At 38.8% G+C, this 20,109-nt stretch overlaps 1 protein-coding gene across 4 annotated transcripts in view; it reads right to left on the bottom strand.

Moving 5' to 3' along the window:
- Positions 1–14,328: 14,328 nt before the first annotated feature.
- TBCK (TBC1 domain containing kinase) overlaps positions 14,329–20,109 on the bottom strand; it is a 98,758-nt gene continuing 92,977 nt past the window's right edge. For all 4 annotated transcript variants that reach the window (XM_061359439.1, XM_061359441.1, XM_061359438.1 and 1 more), the window contains one exon: positions 14,329–16,028. In XM_061359439.1, coding sequence (XP_061215423.1) covers positions 15,918–16,028 — 111 coding nt within the window. In that variant the 3' untranslated portion in view covers positions 14,329–15,917. The remainder of the gene's footprint in view (positions 16,029–20,109) is intronic.

A 20,109-nucleotide genomic window follows, 5' to 3' on the forward strand; every position in this document is an offset into this window, starting at 1 on the left:
TCTCAGTGTTCATTCAGGGGCAGATCTGATAATTTTTTACTCACCATGAATCCTAGTAAGAGAAACAGGGAATGAGACACATCCAGAAAAAAAATCAGTCTGAGCTGCCTCATCTTACTTTTCTCCTTCTGGGTCCACTTCTACATTGCTGCTCTTGGCAGATGCATTTACCAACAGAAGACAGTGACCCACTTGGTTCTCAGCTAAAAATGCATAATGATCTTCGCTGAGTATGACCATCAGATTTGCTCTACTGTTTCAACTGAAAAACCAAGCTGCTACTGTAAATAGTTTTTGGAGCTATTTACTATCAAGCTTGCTGCATTAATGTGAGAAGATTTCCTGTGTTAAATTTTTACTGTAAAGAAATCATTGGGCCTGATCACAGGCTGAGTGAGGATAATATTTATATCCTCAGAAATGGTAAAAGGAAAGAGAGGAGTGAAAATAAGTGGCATGAAACAGAACATGTGTTACAGGCAAAATTGGAGACTTGCATGCCCCTGGATTCTACTTAGCACCCTGCCTGTCAGCTCCAAGCTGAATGCATTGCCACTGGAAGATACTGCAGTCTTGGCCAGTAGTTGTATACAAATCCTAAAGACAATAGGGGAAACAGCAGGGTATGAAAGCTGGCTAAACCCCAAAACCCTAAGCATGAAAAAAACAACACAATGCTGCCACCAATGATAAATCTGGTAAATAATAACTGAAACAGCTGATGGTTCCAAAAAGGGCAGCAAAGCAAATGGAAGAGAGAATCTGCTCTATTATATCAAATAAATCGCTTATTTCTCAGGAAATCTGCACGTCATGAGTGTGCTATGGTGCACTTCTCATGCTAAATGCCTGTCCACAAGACATAAGTGTGTATCTGATAATCTTTTCTTTTGCATGAAATGCTCTGCATGTCATGTTTTGAATGTCTTCTGAGAGTCCAAGCTGTTGGCTCACTGAATGAAAAGTGCACCTCACACACGATTGTGCCTGAGATTTCACAAAGAGGCTGGAGCTACCTATGGGTCTCTGCAAAGCAAACACCAGCTTCAGTAAAGGCAGTAAACACGTGAATACCTCCTAAACAAATAATTACACTGAGAGCAATACTGGGAGAACGGATGCATTCCAGACTTGCACTCAGTTGAGAGTTTCTGGATAAAACAAATTTGTTCAGCAACACTTGATATTAATCCCTTTGTTCTCTGTACACATTAAGTTGTTCCCATATGTTTTATGTCGTTAACAGATGGACTCTGAGGAGCTGCCTGTTACCTGCTAGTACTCAAAATACTGAAGAAAAAGCACAATTTGTACTTTTTCTAATGCTAAAAAACCTTCTGTGCTGACAGTACATGATGAATGCCTACACAAACATTTTACTTGACTTCAGGTCTTCCAGGTTTCCCACAGCCCTTCTTTCCCCTCTGAATGGGTCTGAAGTTCAAACTCTTTCAGTAACATGCAACTGTAACTCCCACCTGCACTACCAGTATTCACCAGCCCTACTGATACCTCCAGAGGCCTATTGGAAGACTGAAGACTCTGGGTCTTTTGGATCAAGCTAAAGCAAAATATTCCTTTTAATTAAGCATCATTTTATATAATTAATCTGTACAGAAAGCATTAATTTTTCTTTCTATCTCAAATTTCCCCAGAGAAAAAACTTAACAATTCAGGCGATCCCAATATTTATCACTATAAATCACTGTACCTTAATAACACAGCCTGCAAGTACAAAGAGCATCCCACAAACTCATTTTAATCACAACAGAAATGCTGCCTTACACAGCATGCACATGAATTCCAGCCTTCAGCAAAAACAAATTGTGCCACAAAACTCTCATAGAGCAAATCTGTCAGCATCACCGAGGCTCTATCCATTCACAGCTCTGGTGTTTCACATATGTCAGCAACCCAGGAATCCACAGTTTGAGCCAACTCAAACCACAACTCCAGTGACTAGGCAGTCTCGTTTCCCAGGCTTGCCATCTTTGGAAGAACGTTCCCTAAAGTCCTGTTCTTACCTACCAAAATCAAGGCTGTCTTCCATTTTTATTGATACTGCTCAGGACCTTGCCTCATGTACTTAGAGATGTGCATGCCAGTGTGTGCAGAGATGCCCATTAACCAGGTTCGTTAATTTGCCTTAGAGGAGGGAAGAAGTATTCCCTCATGATAGCAGCTTGGGGATTCATTTCATACAGGATCAATAGCCCTCACCCACCCTCAGTCCCGCTGTTGTGTTGAGAATGATTACCCCAGAAATGGAGGACAGTTCAGAAGGAAGTATTTAAAACTGAAAGGAAGAACACATCTTAGGCCTTGAGCCCATACTGGGCACCCTACATTTTTAGGTTGTCTCTATGGTACAGTCAAAGCTGAGCAGATGCACACAAGATACCATCACAGTGTCACAAGCAACTTTTCCCCAGCAGCTGATTCATATGGGTTGTGGGCTGGACAGACCCCTCAAAGAAAAATGCTTTTTTTGGATAAATGGAAATGAACTTTAGTCTGTGCTGAAATGCTTTGTTTGTATTTCTTGACTTACCAGTCACAAGTTCTGAATAACCCTATACCATCTTCCCACAAATAAGTCTAGTTTACCTTGTAGGGCAAAGTGGCATAATGAAATAACTATTCTCTGTAGAATTTGTACTCCAAAGAAACATAGTAATTGCTTTTGATTTGGTCAGTATTTACTAGCTGCCATTTGTATAGGTGAGAGCAGCATCTTTTGGCAGGACTTTGTGTGTAAGGCTCATCACTTTTGGAGAAGGGCAACACTGTGCCATCCACAGATGTGTTGGTATAACAGAGGGGCAGCTGAATTAGGACAGGTACAAAAATAGTTTTATGCACAGTTACCTGGTTTGGCAAGGACACCAGCATATCAGAGATCAGCAGGTTCATACTCTTCAGTTCCTCCAGGAAATGGAGTTCCAGCACTGAGGGGACAATCCTGGAGAAAAGCAGGGAATAGGAAGTTCAGATTCTCCCTCTCATTCTCCTGCATGAAACTTTCAAATTGTCATTTGATTTCAGAGAATTTACCATTTATTGTTAATTGTTACATCATTATGTCTGGAACTATCCACTTTAAAAAAAATAAATTGTCCACTTGGAATAACAGGTAACACAATAGCCTTCACAGACTCTCTAAAAGCATTGCCTCTGCTTTCAGGATCATATGTGCAGCTGGGAAACGAGGCAGGGGAAGTATGCAGGAAAAGACAGCCTATGTTCACATACAAGAAGACTGGGAATGCATAGGACAGGCCTGAGAAAGAGCCAGTTAGTAGCTGAGCACTTGGCGAATGATAATTGTTTTCCAAGTCACAAGATTTTGACTGACTGATTGACAAATCTGGGTAGAACATCCATGATGCTCAACATGCCTGTCTTCTTCACACTCATTTGTTTTCACTGACACGAGCTTTCCAAACCTTTAATCACCTCAATGAAAACAGCATCATTTCAACTTCCTGAATACTTCACTTTTTAAAGCTACCATAAAAAACAGCTTTTAGTCTAAATACTGTTTTCTTTTAAATATTCAAAGATGTGCTGGGATAATTGTTTCTGCTTGACTGCAAGCAAGAACAACCCGATATTGGATGTATCTATGCATGAGAAATACCATGGTTTAAGGAGACACATAGTTATTTAAAAAAAACCCACCCAAAACCACACCCCCCACCAGCCACTCAGGTAGGTGGTAATGAAAGAGTGAGGGGAAAAAACACTTCTGAAATGCATTAAGTACATGTACACTCATACACAAAACCTACCTACAGTATTATCCTTCAGGAATTTCATTTACAGCTTTGGAAAATCGTATATGACCAAAGATTATGGGTCTGTCTTGCAGCAAAACTTGACTGTCTCTTCTGTGAAGTTCACACTGAACTAGACTGGAGTTGAGGGAAGATGATTACTTACTGTTCTGCACTCTAGGTGGGGATTGACAGGCAGGCTTTCAACATCAGCCAAAAAGCAATCAGCAATTACAAATCATATTGTGTGATGAAGACCATGCTGTGCACATGTGGAGTATTCTGGCTGCACACTGTCTCCTCGCCAAGAGTTAACGAGATAATTTCTTTCCTTGGAGGCTATGCCACTGCTAAATCCATGAGTAAAGGCAGCCCTTGCACAAGCAGTACCTCCCATTGAGCAGGCCCCTGAAACAAAACATTACCTAATTGTAGGCTGCTACTCAAAAGCAACAGCCAAGGAAGGCTCCTCCTGGCTCTGACAGCAACTGTTCTTAAGTGGGATGTATTATTTGAATGTGAGAACCTGCAGGATCTATGTGCATACTCTCAAGGATGTTTACATCCCTTCTACACATCTTTGATAGGTGGTCTTTTTCTGTTTTTTGATTGTTTCTACCTCCTGCTCTTTCCCTCAAATACCATCATTATTATTATTTTAATTACTATTCCTTAGCCTGATTAAGGACTTCTCTGACTCTAGGAGGTATTTTTAATTTTGGTTTAATAAAACAAAACAACGCAGCAGAGAACCCTCAGGTCTTTCAGCAGATTCATGCAAGGCTTGACATTTTTATCATCCCTGCTAATTGTTTCTAGCCAGATCAGAATAAAGCATTTAAGGTATTTAAGCCTGCACCTGACTTCAAATTAGGAGTCATGACATTAGCTTCAACCTGACAGTGCATCTATCTGATCATCTGCATAATGTCTTGCTGAGTCAGTCAACAAGAAAAACAAAACAGTCCAGGAAAGTAAACCGCATGCATGCTGGTATTTGAACCCCCTAAGGTCTCTTAAAAAAAGCACTCCCCTGAAAATGAAATCTGAAACAGGCTCAGCAGAGACTTTAGGAGGATTTTGTAGTCAGCCTAAGATTTCACAAGGAAAATAAATGCAACAGAAAACCTTTTTTTTTTTTTTTTTTTTTTAATTAACCAAATTAAATCAGTAAGGACAAATCTCAGCAATGAAAGCCCCATTTAGGTTTGTTTCACAGGCAGAATGGGTGGTCTGCAAAACAGGTTAACAATAAACACTAGAAAGATGGCTCTGCCAGCATTTCCTGCTGAAACCATTCGTGTAAATCCTGGCCCTTATGAGGACAAATTTTCCAAGCTCAAGTCCAAATTTTTAAGTGTGCAGCAGGGAGTGTGGAGGCCAGATTTGCAGGAACTTGGGTCCCATTTAGACATTTAACAAAGGGTTCAGATTTTTGCAAGTTCTTTGTGAAGTAACTGAAGACTTCTGAAAATTTGCTGTGTTACAAGAAGCAGTTTCTGCTGCATGGAATAATCTCTACTTAACCTGGTTCATACCTAGTAGCACAGATATGTTTCCACACAAAACAGTGAGAGTCCAATGCTGTAATAATCTATCAAGACGTCGTACATCATGAACAGGTAAGGCTCTACAACAGGACAACACATTACAGCAAGTGATCAGGTGTACAGTGGCAATTACTCTAACCCTTAATGTAGTTGAACAATGGAGTAAACATGCAATTATGCCCAACAGCTGGCTGGGCAAACATTCAGTCCTTTTCATCTGGTCCGTACATCAGTAAAGACAGCCAGCTATGCAAAATTTTGCAATAAGGTGAAGTCCTCCTTGTGTCTTAAGCAAATCTAGGTTTTAGCCTAGCTCAGCATAAGAGCTTGGGCATCATTACTTTCTTATCCCTGGAAAGTTTGCTTGACTTAAGTTTTAGATGTGAACTTATGCAGAGAGTAAAACATAACATACCCTGAACTCCCTCCCACTGAGTCAAAACTCCCAGTTCCTTCTGCCCACATTCCCCTTCAAATTGGTGACCCATTCACTGCTGTACTTCTAAGTTGCTTTCTATGGATGACCAACCACCCTCAAAAGCTGTGTACAACATAATGCTTAGGGGCTTCTCCAGCACAATTTTTTTCTACCAATACATGTTTGTCCGTGCTACGAAACCAAAATCCTGAAAACACCAAGCCAAACTCTGAGGAAGATGGCTGAGCATGTTCTTTTGTAATTTGTTAACTTGGAACTATTAGATGCTTCTATTGCTTCAACTACAGTGGTAGTACAACTACAACTACAGTAGTACTGCTACAGCTACAGTAGTAGTTGGAGGTCTACTAAGAAATTAGGGTCCCATGTGCTAGTGGCAAAGGGTCAGTGAGGGTACACCATAACAGTATTATTCATAGATAAGAGCTTCCTAGCAGTGTATTATCCACCCATCATATTTGTGCATTGATCTGTCTAAGCTCCTGACTGATACTAAAAATAGTTCTGAAAAACTCAGAAACTCTTACCTTTTTTACAGCCTGTTTAACAACGGACTTAAGTTCCTGCAATTATTCTGGGTTCCATCATCAGTTCCTTATAAATCTTTAAAACAAGCAAACAAACAATTAAAGGACTGCAATCTAAAGGACTAATGACCTCACCTCATTCTTAGGGACTACATTTACCACCTAAAGGTGCTAGTATGTGTCCTCTTGGAAAATTCAATCCTGTCACCTTGGAGGATGAAAAGCCTGGTTGGGGATCACTGTCATAGAAACTGGAGAAGAAGGGTTGGAGCTGCAATGGAAAGCTGACTTCAGAAAGGCTCTGGGAGAGCCAATCCTGCCCTCCCCACTTCCCCAGAGGACAAGACATACTCAGTGCTGCTTCTAGAGCAATCTCTCCATCCCTGGGAGGAAGTGCAGTCCTGGCTTTCCAAAACTGGCAGAGTGGGTGTTGTGAATTTTCCTGGAAAATCACTTATCTTTCTGTACTTCAGCATCCCTCTTCCTCCTTGGATACACACACATATAATGCAGGTAAGGTGTAAAAATGAGAAGCTTACATACCTATTCGTATTTGTACAAGACCCAAAGGCAAAAAACTTCTTGGGCTCTGTAACCAACAGAATTGCTATTTGCCAAAGCATTAGAATTCCATTTTGTAACATGGCATGAGAGTGACCAGTCTGTCACAGCCAGAGTACACATGTATTCAGCCTTAAGTACCCCAAATTCTCAGCAAGTTTGTTCAGCACACAAGGTCTGTCCTACTGCATGCTTAACAGTATTCATCCAGTCCTGGTTTCACATGGATGGGTACCACAGAGAAGAGATGAGACAAAACGAGAAGTAGATTGAATGAAGCGGGAAGTGATGGAAGGCTGAGGTTCCTTCTTTCTTTTGGTATTCACCAGATGACCACTAAGTATCTTCAAGTTCAGTATAATAAATTCCTAATACCCATATGTTTAGATTAGTTGCCCCTGTGACCATTTATTGCACAACTTTTATGTGCAGCACACATAGTAAGGCTGCTTGGCTTTTTTCACTGCCTTTTTTTTTCCTGCTATTTCTCAAAAAAAAAAAACAAACCCCAACCCACCAAAAAACAAACCCAAACCCCAAAAAAGGTAAAAGAAAAGAAAAAAATAAAGGCAGCCAGGTTGTCTTTGCAGCAACAGGAGGTGACAGTTCATGTCACTGTCTCAGGATGTGAGAACCCAAGAGCAGCCCTAGTCCATAAGGTAAGTTGGTTCTCCTCTAACAAGCAATGAGCAGGAGGCAGTAATTTGAAGTACAGTCCTAGGTGTCAGTTTATTCCACCTTGTCAGGAAAGAGTAATTAGAGAATGCCTCCCTATTGCCTTCAACTGACTCTTGCCACCCCCACTGATTTTAATCCATCATCAGGAAGACTTCATTCAGTGATTCATTAAGAGAGGGCTGCCTTTTCAAGGGAGGCACTGAGGAATTTTCCACTTCTCCCTCCCCCTGTGCACAGCAATCTCATTTCATTACAAATCCAGGATCCTAATGTCTGTGTCTTTGGGCATCTGCTAATAAGGAACAAGCAGAAAACACAAAGTGTGCATTAAGAAAATCTTCTGAGAAAGAAACCTCATTACATGTTTATGATAGGGCAAGTGAGCAAAAGGTAAGGGCTTATGAAAAGCTGAATGAAATCCTGGGTGGAGGATGGGAGGGCCTGTAAAGTACACAGTAAAAGCACTATCAGGAAGGATGAAAGACAGCAAAGCAGCTTGGGCAAATACTGGTTTATGTACAGGACTTTGAGAAGAAAAGAAGGGTTAACATATATTTGCACATATAGTACAAAGCATTTCAAAAGCAGTAAGGATATTTGGAACAACTGAGCTCAGATAGATTCCAACAGCACTGGGTTCTAACTGCCCATTTTGCTGCTTTCTTCTTCAAAAGTAATTGCAAAATTTCTCTCTGCATGATGTGGCAAGAAGACTTATTTTAGTAAAGCACTTAGATTCATGTTTATGTGCATGCACTACGTTTCTATGCAAAAACTGCAAAGGAGGAACTGCCATTATTCCAGCTCCTTTGAGCTGTTCTAGCTGGGTTCAGAGGATTTTCCAAAGAGAGCTGGCACTTTTTAACAGCACTATCAGTTTAAAAAATTCTGTTTGCTAACTATACTGTTATAGATGCATTTATTATACATATATGTATACAGCATAGAGTTACATACTAAACTAAAGTCTTGTTCAATCTTCCAGGTACATATTGCAACTAGGGCATCTTTTTAGACCTGGAGTAGGAGTGTCCCAGTTGATGAGCCGCCCTTAGAAAGCACTGAAAATTGGTTCTACACTTAGGAAATGCAATCCTCTAGAGAGCCACTAAGCTCCTCTCTTGAGGACATCATCCTACACCTGATGTTACCTATCGTGGAGGTTGGAGAAACAATGTTTCTTGAAAAAAACAGCTTTACTTGAAATGAAAATTTAAAATCAGAGATAGCAGCTCATTCAAGTTTTGAAGGGTTTGAGAAAAAAAATGCATTTAGGGTAGGAATGAAACCAAGGCAAATCAAATTAATTGATGCAATGGCAAGAAAGTCAACCCTTTTGTGGAAGCTGCATGTCGTGTGCTCACTAAAAGTATGTTTCTGAAACTCCAGGTTTGTACAATACTTTTCAAGTAATTATACAGCAGAACACAGACCGTGCTACTACTTTGCTCACTGGTGCTGGAACTGCATGCTAAGCTCCCAAAAAGGATAAAGCTCTTTCTGTGGATGTAATTGAAAAAAAAGAAAAAAGAACAGCTCTGACTTGTTTTTAATCAACTTGCTATGAGAATGCCAACTGAGAAATATTTAAGGCTAAAAAACTGTCCTTCAAAGCTGGTAGAATAAGTCAGAATACTCAGAGGATGAATATGTTCAATTTGTATAAGAACACTGACAGCCTGAGACAATGGAAAATTGAGTAATGGCAGGATATCACATGCTAATTTAGCTAAAATTATGACTGCTAGCAAAGGCTAAGTATCATATGGTTGAGTCCATGACATTTAGTTCCAAATTCTGGTCTAAATTTATCTGTTAACACAAATTATTTGTTCCTTATTGAGTCCTTTTAATAGAGATCTGAAGTGAAGAATAGTGGATGTTATAGGAAGAGATCCATCCAAAAAGCTTGACACCTCCTAGCTTGTGATATTTTAGTGTATCATATAAAAATGTCAGTGAGATTAGGCCCCCCTGCTATAGCTACATGCAGGCCTCGGTGCCTATATTTCCCTACTGAGAAGCTGTGAGAAAACTTAGCAAAAAGAATTTGGTGGTTTACTACTGCTGAGGCAGAGCTTTTATGCCTTAACAAGCAACAGAAGGACACAAAAGCACTATGCAAACTGATCTGCTTCTCCTCTTCTACACATAACTTCTGTGCACATAACACAAACCCACTTAAAATGCTAAAAGAGAAAAAACTGCTAAGAGAAAAAAACCCCCGAAAATAAAAAATAAAAGTACTTTCTTATTATGCTCTGACCTCTGCTTTATAAGGCAGGCTATGATTTTATTGCTGGCATTCTAGGGTTACAAAGCCTGGTATTCCATTAGTTTTACAGAAGGTGCCAATCTTGATAAACATCAAAGAAAAATCTAAGTATTGTCGTCATTGAAAACACATCATAATTTATTACGGCCCAACTGCATCAAAGTGTTTATTATACCATGATTGCTGATCTAGCTAACCAAAATTTATAACAAGCTTTGTAATATGAGAGCTTCTTCATCACTAGTACTATATACGTGATAGATGCTGTGAATTGTATGTGGGAATGCTGAAATTCATTCATTAATAGGACTTACAAGTGAAAGGATTGTTTACAAAATTAGTGATGGAGGACTCATGTTATCTATGTTTGGCTTCCCAAAAACCAGCTTGTTCCTAGGAGAGAAGTATTTAGTCTTTAGCGTCTACGTTGTCCTCAAACTCACACATTTTAAGTAGTCACAGTACTCACTACATTTTTTTGTCTACACTGAGTAGAATCAGGAAGTGTTAACGGCCTCGGAACTGAGTCACCCAGATTATGAAAGACATACCAGAAGTTTGTAGCAAGGCAGGCAATAATAGCCTGGTAACTCAACTTACTGCCATAAGCACTGGATCTCTTAAATCCCCCCAGTTATTTCATTTAACTGTTTTGTACTCACAGGACTTTTACTCCTTTGGCCAGCTCAGCTGGCAAGAGCTGATACCACCAGATGCTATGACTCTAAAATGATGTAATGCCACATAACCCTAGATAGACAAAGATAGACAAAGAAGAGACAAATTTAAAACTGCTTCAGTTAGGAAATATTAATTAAAACAGCAGTCTACAACTTTTCTCCAGATTGTTCCATTGAATACAATGATTAACACATTGGTATCTGGGTTTCTCTACTGTATCTAGTTTTTCACACAGATTACTGTGTCTGGAAACTTGGTGCCTGTATATTACAGAATATAGCTCCTAAAGCACATAAGGAGCTATCACCAGCAAAGTAAAATATATGAATTACAAGAGCACATGCACCAGGGTCTCTACCTTTCTGTGCAAGACCACAACCTGAGGTTAATCTGAACACGGATTTACATTATGGTTAAACACATTTTGGGAAAAAAAGTTTTACAAGAAATAATTACAAACTGATTCCATGGTAATGAAACTCATTCAATTTGGTTTTTTTTTGACCAGTTTCTTTAAACTCTACATAACATTGGTTTACTAAACACGAACAGAAGATAACAGCCACACTGCAATATTGAATTATGTTTGAGCACATGCTTATGGTAGTACGTGATGAATCTGTCAGCCTAAATTAGTGGAATACAGACTCTGTTGTCATAGGACACAAACTGTTGTCCAATAGGTATTTTAGTATAACTAATTAAAAGGCACCACCAGCAGCAAACTTTGAGCTTTATGGTTACTTGAAAGGCAAATGAAACACTTTTTAAATTAGGAAGCAGTTTCTGGCATCAGCTCTCTACTGAGGCTGGGAATCTAAACTAATGACAATATTAGTGTTATAGCTTGGGATTCAAAGAAAAAGGAAAACTGTAGTTTTGCTAATCTAATACACAAATCTGATGTTAGCTCAATCAGCACAGATCAAGTTTCACTACTTCTCCTGGAAAGAAACACTCTTTTGGGAGGAATAACTCTTTCAGTCAATCTTCACAAGCTGGGCCCAGAAGAAAGAATTAAAAATAGCAAGATAATACTGATGGCAGTAGTTAAGTTTCTAACATAAAAGTGAGAGAGACCAGTCTGACTCATCAGCAAAGAAAAGATAACTGGAAATGGGAGATTAAAAGGGTACACTCATTCCCACACAATTCGCAGAACTCCTAGTAACTCAATATGAACACTATGAAATGTAAATAAAGATAAAGTTTTTATATTAACTGAAGAAACTTGGTAAGATACTAAAACTGCAAATGTAAATTAAATCTCTGTAAGGGATATTCTGGACAACATTCACACTCTGCAAATAGGAGTAGCAAGTATGTCTCAGGTCACAAAACAAACAGGCTCTCATAGTACCTCCCTAAATAGTAACATGAGTTATAGAGCTGCTGAAGAGCTCATATTTTTTGAGTTTGGGTTTGTTTGGTTTTTTGAGTTTTGTGTGTGCAGCTCTGAAGTCCAGCTCAGAGGTACTCCTATATCTTGGGGTATCTTCCTTAGCTGGCTAGAAAAGAAAGGGAAGACTAGACAGTGATATCCAGAAGGTCATAGAAAAAACATTGAATCACTGTATTATGCCCATACAGATTATTTCTACACAAAGGCATAGAGGGATAGCAAAAAGGAAGCGTAGTGATCTTGTCAATTAGCCTAATAGTAGATTGAAGCCTGGAAAAACAAACAAGGAAAGGATGGTATTGAAACCCTTTACCCAGCCTGACAAATTATTTAGCTCTTCACACTTCTAGAGATTATTCAGGAGACTGGAAAAATAAATCACCTAAGTGAAAGAATACACACCTGTCTCTGCAGAGCTGCTATGGTTACTGTTTCTATTTCACAAATATCAGAAAGACTGACTAGCAAATAACTTGGACTACCAGTGGGGAGAATATAAATCAAAAGCAAAAACTCATGCTAAGTTAAAAAAAAAAAAACAAAACACCAACAAACAAAACCCAAACAACAAACCAGAATTACCTGAAGTGAACCAGATTAATGAAAGCTAAAGTGAACTAAACATCACAACTTACTCCCTTCTACACAAGGCAAGTTGTTCCCATCCTGAGTTGGGAAGATACCATGGTCATAGTTGTCCTAGATTTAGAGAAACCAGGATGACAAAGGGAAAAAAGACAGGTCCAGGAAGGGAGGTTCCTAGGATAAGAACAGATAGCCTTAGACTTTGCTCAAAAAAGCAGACCAAATAGGACAGATATCCACCTGTGATCAACAGATAAGGAAAACCCCAAGTTGAATACTGTTTCTCAACCATTGTGGTAAACAGTGAGAAAGAAGGCTCTTTCGTAATGTTGCCTAATCCTTCTTTATGGGTATTTTTATAGACTGTTGGCCTCTTTTGGTGATGAATTTCACGTTTTAAGGATGTACTTTCTAGAAAAGATGGGATGTTCTATTTTGGTTGCCTCTTTTTCCAAATTGAAGAGTTTCAGTCCACATAACTAACATCATCTTATTCTGACTGTTCTGTGTCCATTCTAACCCTGTGTATCCCATCTATGCTGTGTTCAAAATGTACCATAGGGGTTAATTCTCTGATGGCATAACTTGTTTTCTTATTTCCTCACTACCAGAATAATACCCTGTGTGGCTTTCTGGCTGCTGCATTTGCAATGATATCTTATGATATCTTATCTGTCAACAAATTCACTGTTGAATATGATTTAAACTGTTGTTCTCCAGGGCTTCATGTGTACCCCTTCACAGTGAGTCTCTCTGACACTGAGTTATCACAAGGTCTTTCTCATTCTACATGCAGCCAGGCACAATTTGGATCAGTGGAAGCTTGTTAGTAACCTCACTGCTCCTCTGTCTCCAGATAAATTTCAAGTTAGGGCCTTCCCAGAAACTGCTGTAGAATCCTCTGCTAACAGCAGAACATCATGGTCTGTCCCGAAGTTTCATTTCTGATCCCGTAACTCAGTCACTCCGCCAGGTATCTTGGATTTTTAAAGTCAAAAACTTCTTGAAAGCTTCAGTAAATTATGCTGACCTTAGACAAAAGAAAGCCTGCATATGTATTAGCATGTGGTAATTGCACAGAGTTGTTTTAGACAAATCACTGCCAAGATAGAGAGCTAAAAGGTGCTTTCCTTCCTCCATACTGTTTTTTACTCATTATACGTTTTCAATAAAACTCTCAAACCACAGCTGTGGCAAGACTAAACCTCCCTGGAGACAGCACATAATGCTAATGACTAGCTTCTGAAGATTCAGGACAAAATCTGATCATCGCACAGGCGGGAACAAAGATGTCCTCTTTCAGCATCTTCTTAAAGGTCTTGTCTTCCACGGTTCCAGTTAAAAGAAACCAGCCCAATCAACCCCTCTCCCCCCAGAAAAAACCCAAATCAAAACCAAAACCCACAGAACAAGTGACCATTTTGCCAATTATTTACAGAAACTATTCACAGCCTTCTCACTGACCCTCTCTCTCGGTTGTTGTTGTTGGTTGGGGGTGTTTGTTTGGGGGTGTGGTTGGGTGTGGGGGTTTGGTGTTTGTGGGTTGGGGGTGGGGGGGGGTTTGTTTTTTGGTGTTGGTTTTGGGGGGTGTGGTTTTCTTACAACTGTCTGTTTTGGAATTCACTTATGACAGAAGAAAAATGAAATAATGTTAGCTGCTGCAATGTTCCATTTGCCAAACTAGAACCTATTCATGCTATAAAATCCTCAGCTAAGGTGTAAGATAACCACACCTTCCAGAGCAAATCCTCATTAACCTAACAGTGAGGTTGTATCATATAAACTGCTGTGTCCTAAATAATGATCTAATAAAGAGTATGGTGTCAAGTTCACAAATTAACAGGCAACTGTAACCATGTAAAGAGATCTTTGGTGTAATTTTGTTCATTTTACAAAATACATTTTAATCCATACATTTAAGTGATCCGTGTAATGTCATACCAGTGTTTTCTAAACTTTAAAATTGTAGAAAAAGCAATGTAAAGTTTCTTGTCTTCTACAATAAATTATTTCAAATTCCCATTTAATTTCAGAGCCATACTGTCAGTCTCATCACACCTGGTTTTGCTGGATTAAGGGTACTATTTTCAAGCGGCACTCTTGAAGACAGATTCTTTTCTTTTCCTAGTCTTTTTTCTCCCACATTATTTTTAGAATTCTGGATCTGACATGCTAGCAAAGCTAACCTGGGATTCTGATGTGGAGAAATTAGGGTGGGTTTGTTTGCACATATGCAGAAAGACGGTACTTATCTGAATCAAATTTAGCTTTTCAGCAACAGAGAGATGCCAATTCCTGTTTCTCTCTGTGATTTCAATACTTTTGGCTTCTTATTGCAAAGCAATTTCCACATCTCTAGTGCACAGTCACCTTATGCCCTTTGTGGAAGCCTGCTTTCACTCATCTACAGCACTTGGTGTAGATGAGTGGAAGTTTAGAAACAGGTTTAGTTTAGAAACAGGTTTATTGTCTCAATCTGTCAGTTTTAAAGTTCATGTCTAAGGAGCAGGATTTAATTAAAAAAAAAAAAAAGACAAAATTGACACCACTAGCTGAAAGAGCAGAAAACCAAACAGAAGTTTGCACCTCCACTTCATACAAGAGTGATTACTGTCAAATGTTTTCATATGAAAATTAAAATTGCAGTGTTTCTTTTTAAGGCATGAGATTCTAAAATGGGAAAGCACTATTATTCATGGAGTATCTGATCTATAGTCATAAGTCATAGTATTGTCAACAGCCTACCTTTTCAGCAAATGTAACTGTTTTAGAAATTGTTGCATTTGCTGTGTTTGTGGAAATAGAATGTTAAATTCTCCAAGGAGGAGCAGGCCTTCTCCACTTCTGTAGGATATGATATAGTCTGAATTGACTCAGCAGCAGCTCTTACAGTGACTTCCAATCTGAGACACATCTTTATTACTAATCCAGATGAAACAATGCTTTTCAAAAAGAAAGTAGGTTACAAGATGCAGCAATTACTCTTTAAAATATTCAAGAACACACTTTTTTTTTTTTCCACAGGATACACACAGGGTACAGTTTCAGCTTGTAACTTTCAACATTCACAGTAAAATATTTTTGAAAAATAATCTATTTAAATGCAGCTTAGAGCCAGCCAGTGCTAGTTTACTTTGTTCTGCATAAATATTTATAAGACACCAAATGTCAGCTGAGTTACTCTTTGTGTCCAGACTTGCTCAACTAGTTGTGCACTACATCAGTGCTGAAAGAGGTTTCCTGGAAAGCTTGAAGCTTCACAGTCTTCATCTGTTCCAACTGAAGCTCTATACCAAAGAATAAACACAAAGCTCCTGTGATCAAGATCTGCAGGATAAGACATGATCATCATGATAGCTTGTATAGTGAAGATGCCATAATGCCCTTTGGGTTCAGGTAAGATTTCCCTATTCAAACAGATTGTCCTGAATGTTTAAAGTCACTTAAATTTGTGGAGAAGGAACAGTGAGGAGACCAGTTGGCTTGATCTTGTTGATTCCTCCATCTAGGATGCATACCCTTGGATATTTGTTTTTCACTAGGTGAGCTGCAAACTGAAACAGATACATCATTAGCATGCTGTATATTACAGTCCTTAAATCAAAATAACTTCATATTCAGTGTGGCAAGTTAAGCAAAAGAAAAAATTATTGGGCCCTAGAAGCTCCTTCTTTGCACCAACTAGTCCAACACAGGAACCCAGGCCTGTGTTGAAACAGCTGGAATTAATTTGGTGGTCATGAAAGTGTCACTTATAACCCTGAAATTTATTTATCTCTGCTTAGGCAGGATTTTACCTCATCCTAACAGGATTTTCTAATATTCAGGTAACTGCTGGAACTCCTCCCAAAGTACGAAATACCAGGTATTTTTCTCTGCATTAGTCTAAATCCCAACTGTTTTCTGTAGAATCCCAAATACACAAGCATCACAGTTCGATGGTACAGTATCTGCTTACCTGTCAAACTTGTTTGACATGACTTAATTTCACAGATGTCAAATACGAATTTGGGGTCCAGCAGCTGCACTTCCCCTGCCCCTAGTCTGCCCATAGGCAGGTTACACAGTGCAAGCACATCTCCCCCCTCCCTCTCCAGTCCCTGAAAGCCTTTCTTCTCGGTTAATCCATTACACATCAATTGCTATACTGATGATGGAACAATATTTTGTATATCAAAATAACAATAATGATTAAAAAATTAAAAATACTAAAAAGTTTTAAAATATCAAAATAAAAAAGGAACAGCATTTTGTGTATCATGTCAAACTTGCCTTTTAACTACTGACTGCAATACATTAAAAAGCAAGCCACCAAAATGGATTAATCAGAGAAACTATAATACTTTTACTTTATTTGCAATAGCTGTGAAAAAAATGCCCTGCCATTCCAGCCTTTGAGATGGTTGAAAAATTAGTACAATTTATAAAATTACCGAGTGCTTCCAAATGGGATATGTAAAACACTTTTAATTAACTTTTTGACTGTGTAAAATAATTCGTAATACTATTGCAGGATCCTGTGCAAGTATGATGTGCAAATAACTAACTCTGCACAAAGAACTAACTTTGCACAAAGAACTAAATCACCGACTCTAGAACTGCAGTAGACACACCATCCAAACAGTGCACGGGATTTCTTTTTACATTTACATTCCCTCTAATTACCTGTAATAGTATAACAGATACTAAGGCAGAACAAGATGTACTACATGATTACCTGACCAAGTACAATCCTGAAATAAACTCTTTACCAGGTAACAGTTCACAGCAGCAAAGTTTTAAACTCCTTCCAGGCGAGAACTTTTGCTTCACACTGAAGGTATTTTGTATATGCAAGGAATTTATTTCTGTTAACTATGTGTCAGACATAGCTACTGCATTCGTTTCTCTCTGTTTCAGGATAGATTTAACCAGGGCATGAGCAACTCGTACATGACCTGTAACCACAGAGGACTTGTTGAGACAGAGTAAGAGGTCATAGTGATCAGTCAGGACATTTTGACTGTTATGTTTGCTTCAGTTACTTGCCTAAGGAAGACCAAAAAGAAGTTCAATAATCTCTTCTCCCATTAGTTTGGGTCAAGTCAGTACAGGATTCAAAGGTTTTAATGAAAAAATCCCCATAATCAAATAATCAAACCAGCTAATAGTAAAGTTAGACAATATGTGGATGCCACTTTTCATAAGAAAAGTAAATGCCAGGCTTTTAGAGAGGTTTTCTGATGCAGAGGTGGTGTAATATGCATGGAGGTATAATTGGGAGAGTCCAACAACCTCTTGCTATAATCACAGTCCATGAAGTTATGGTGTAGAGTAAAACAGAGACAAAGACATTTCTGTCTGTCAAAAACAGCGCTCAGCTGTGCATACCATGAGGTACAAAAATAGCATACATTCCTAGCGAAATACTCCTACCAGACATCTCTACTTCGTATGTACTTATCTGTCACCTCACAGTGCTCTCCACCTGTGACTAATGGATGGTGCTCTGTCTCAGACACTAATGCTGCTCATAACTGGCAGAAGTGAAAAATGGCCACAAACGTTCAGACTGAGAGGAAGCAGCATGTTATTTGGCAAGTACAGTGTCCCATGTGTCAGCAGAGAGATTCCACTCTCTGTCTACTGATAACTTTACACTTCAGACAATGAACTGTAAACTCTGCTCCAAGTGTTTGTATGCCCTAGCCACAGTAAAACTAATATTCCATGTAATATTAGAAAATATGAAAATATGCAAACAAATGCTTTGCATTTAGGGGTTGAGCATTAAGGCCTGTGTCCCTCTGTATTTTAGAACTGCTTTAGAAACCAGTCTATGGCTGGAAATAAATTTTCTTCACTACGTATGATAAGAGGTTCCTTTATAATCTTACTGTGAGGAATCTCTCACTTCTTGCAGGGCCTCCGTGAAGCATGCAACTGCAGAGTCTGTGGCTGTTAGCAAATGACAGGCAGAAGGCACATGAGCACAATGAGATGATATACCACAAGATGAACTGCATTTTTTTTTTTCTTGTAAGTTGTCATGAACAGTCTGCAGTTGTTTACATATCTTCAGTGAAAAAGGCTCCAAATACAGCTCAAAATACTGCATCTCAACATACAGCCAGGGAAAATACAGAGTACTACTACTGGTACCCTAACACTGTGGGAACTATTTTCAAGTCAGGAGCCCAAAGGCACGTATATTGCCATAAGCTGAGAGCTGCCATCATACTTCAAATATCAGCCTCCAAGAGCTTTGCACATACACCTGTCTCCACAACTGCAAAGTGCCAAGGCTTAAATCATAGGGTAATAGAATTTGATCCGATTAAAGACATTCCTAGTTTTACCTTCTGCCATCTCACTCTGTGTCACAGAAAGTAGAAACAGTAACTTTCAGTGAAGAGCAGGTTTAGAAGTAGTGGCTAACTAGTACTGCAGTCTTCCTAGTTAAAGCTTTGACTTTTTATAGTTCTGCTCCTCAGTACATGTTTGTGCCTTTCTCTCCCAGACAGAGGAGTACGTCTGTCAGAGACAAGAACAGCAACTTGTTCACCATGTTTCTGAAATGTTCCAGCACCACCTGGTAACTTTGCCTGCCAAAATATACTGTATGAAGCCATATTTTCAAAACACATGAAAGTGTTATTTCTGGCATGTGTACTGATGGACTGCCATGAGAGGACAGACTATTTGAAATAGCTACACAGTTTTCTTCCACAATGTGACCTTCATTAATGTTCAAATATCAGTAACTTAAACCCAAGAAATAAACAAAAAAAATCCTAAAAAGTTGAAAAAATCAGTGGTCCACAAAAAAAGCGCAAGGTGGTTTTTTTTAATTAATGCCAGACTTTTTACAGCAGAAACTGCCACCTTACACTTCACACATGGGCTCTATTTCCTTTCCAAATGCTATCATAAATTGTCAACTAGAAGTTTAATAACAGCTATGTGAATATGTAATTTGTAGTCCACTAAACAATTTACAGAGGTGCTCTTAAGACAGAAGATAACATGGTGAGGGGATAAGCAAATAGGTTACATCACCCTTAGCAACCTGTAAACCACCTACATTTTAGAGAGAGATTTATTGAACCTATAAAAATAGTGCACAATAAAATTTTCACATTCAGGCTGATTTTAAATAGAAATGGACCTTATGTCATTTATATATTGATTATACTTTCTCAAATTTATCAAGTGTTTGTGTTGACATTACTTCTGAGATATATCTGTTTCCCCATACCACCAACGGATGACAGTCCTCTGCAGGGCTTCTGTTTCCATATAGACAATACCACTAGTTGGACGAAAAGAGTTATGCTTGTCTGAGGCAGAGGATTAGAGGGATGCTACAAGATTAGGCTTTTTCCCTTTCTGCCTCATGTGGCCTTTCCTCAAAATGCACTTTCCAAGAAAGTTCAGTTACTTACTGTGTTTGTACTGGCTGCATCTTACTCCTTCTACTTTCACAGCAAATATTACATATGAAAGGGTGAATATGTGAACAACTTGTTTAATGACTACTATGTGATGGCTTTGGTGAAAACTGTGGAAACACTGTTCCTCTATTAAGTAATGCATCAATCTATTCTAGATAAAACAGCTTTCCTGGTGAGCATAACTGAGCCAGAAATTTGTAAT

The sequence above is a fragment of the Neopsephotus bourkii genome, unplaced genomic scaffold (genome assembly GCF_033783945.1).
Source record: "Neopsephotus bourkii isolate Nb327-2 ecotype Australia unplaced genomic scaffold, CSIRO-AGI_Nbou_v1 NB_977, whole genome shotgun sequence".
NCBI classification, from domain to species: Eukaryota; Metazoa; Chordata; class Aves; order Psittaciformes; family Psittacidae; genus Neopsephotus; species Neopsephotus bourkii.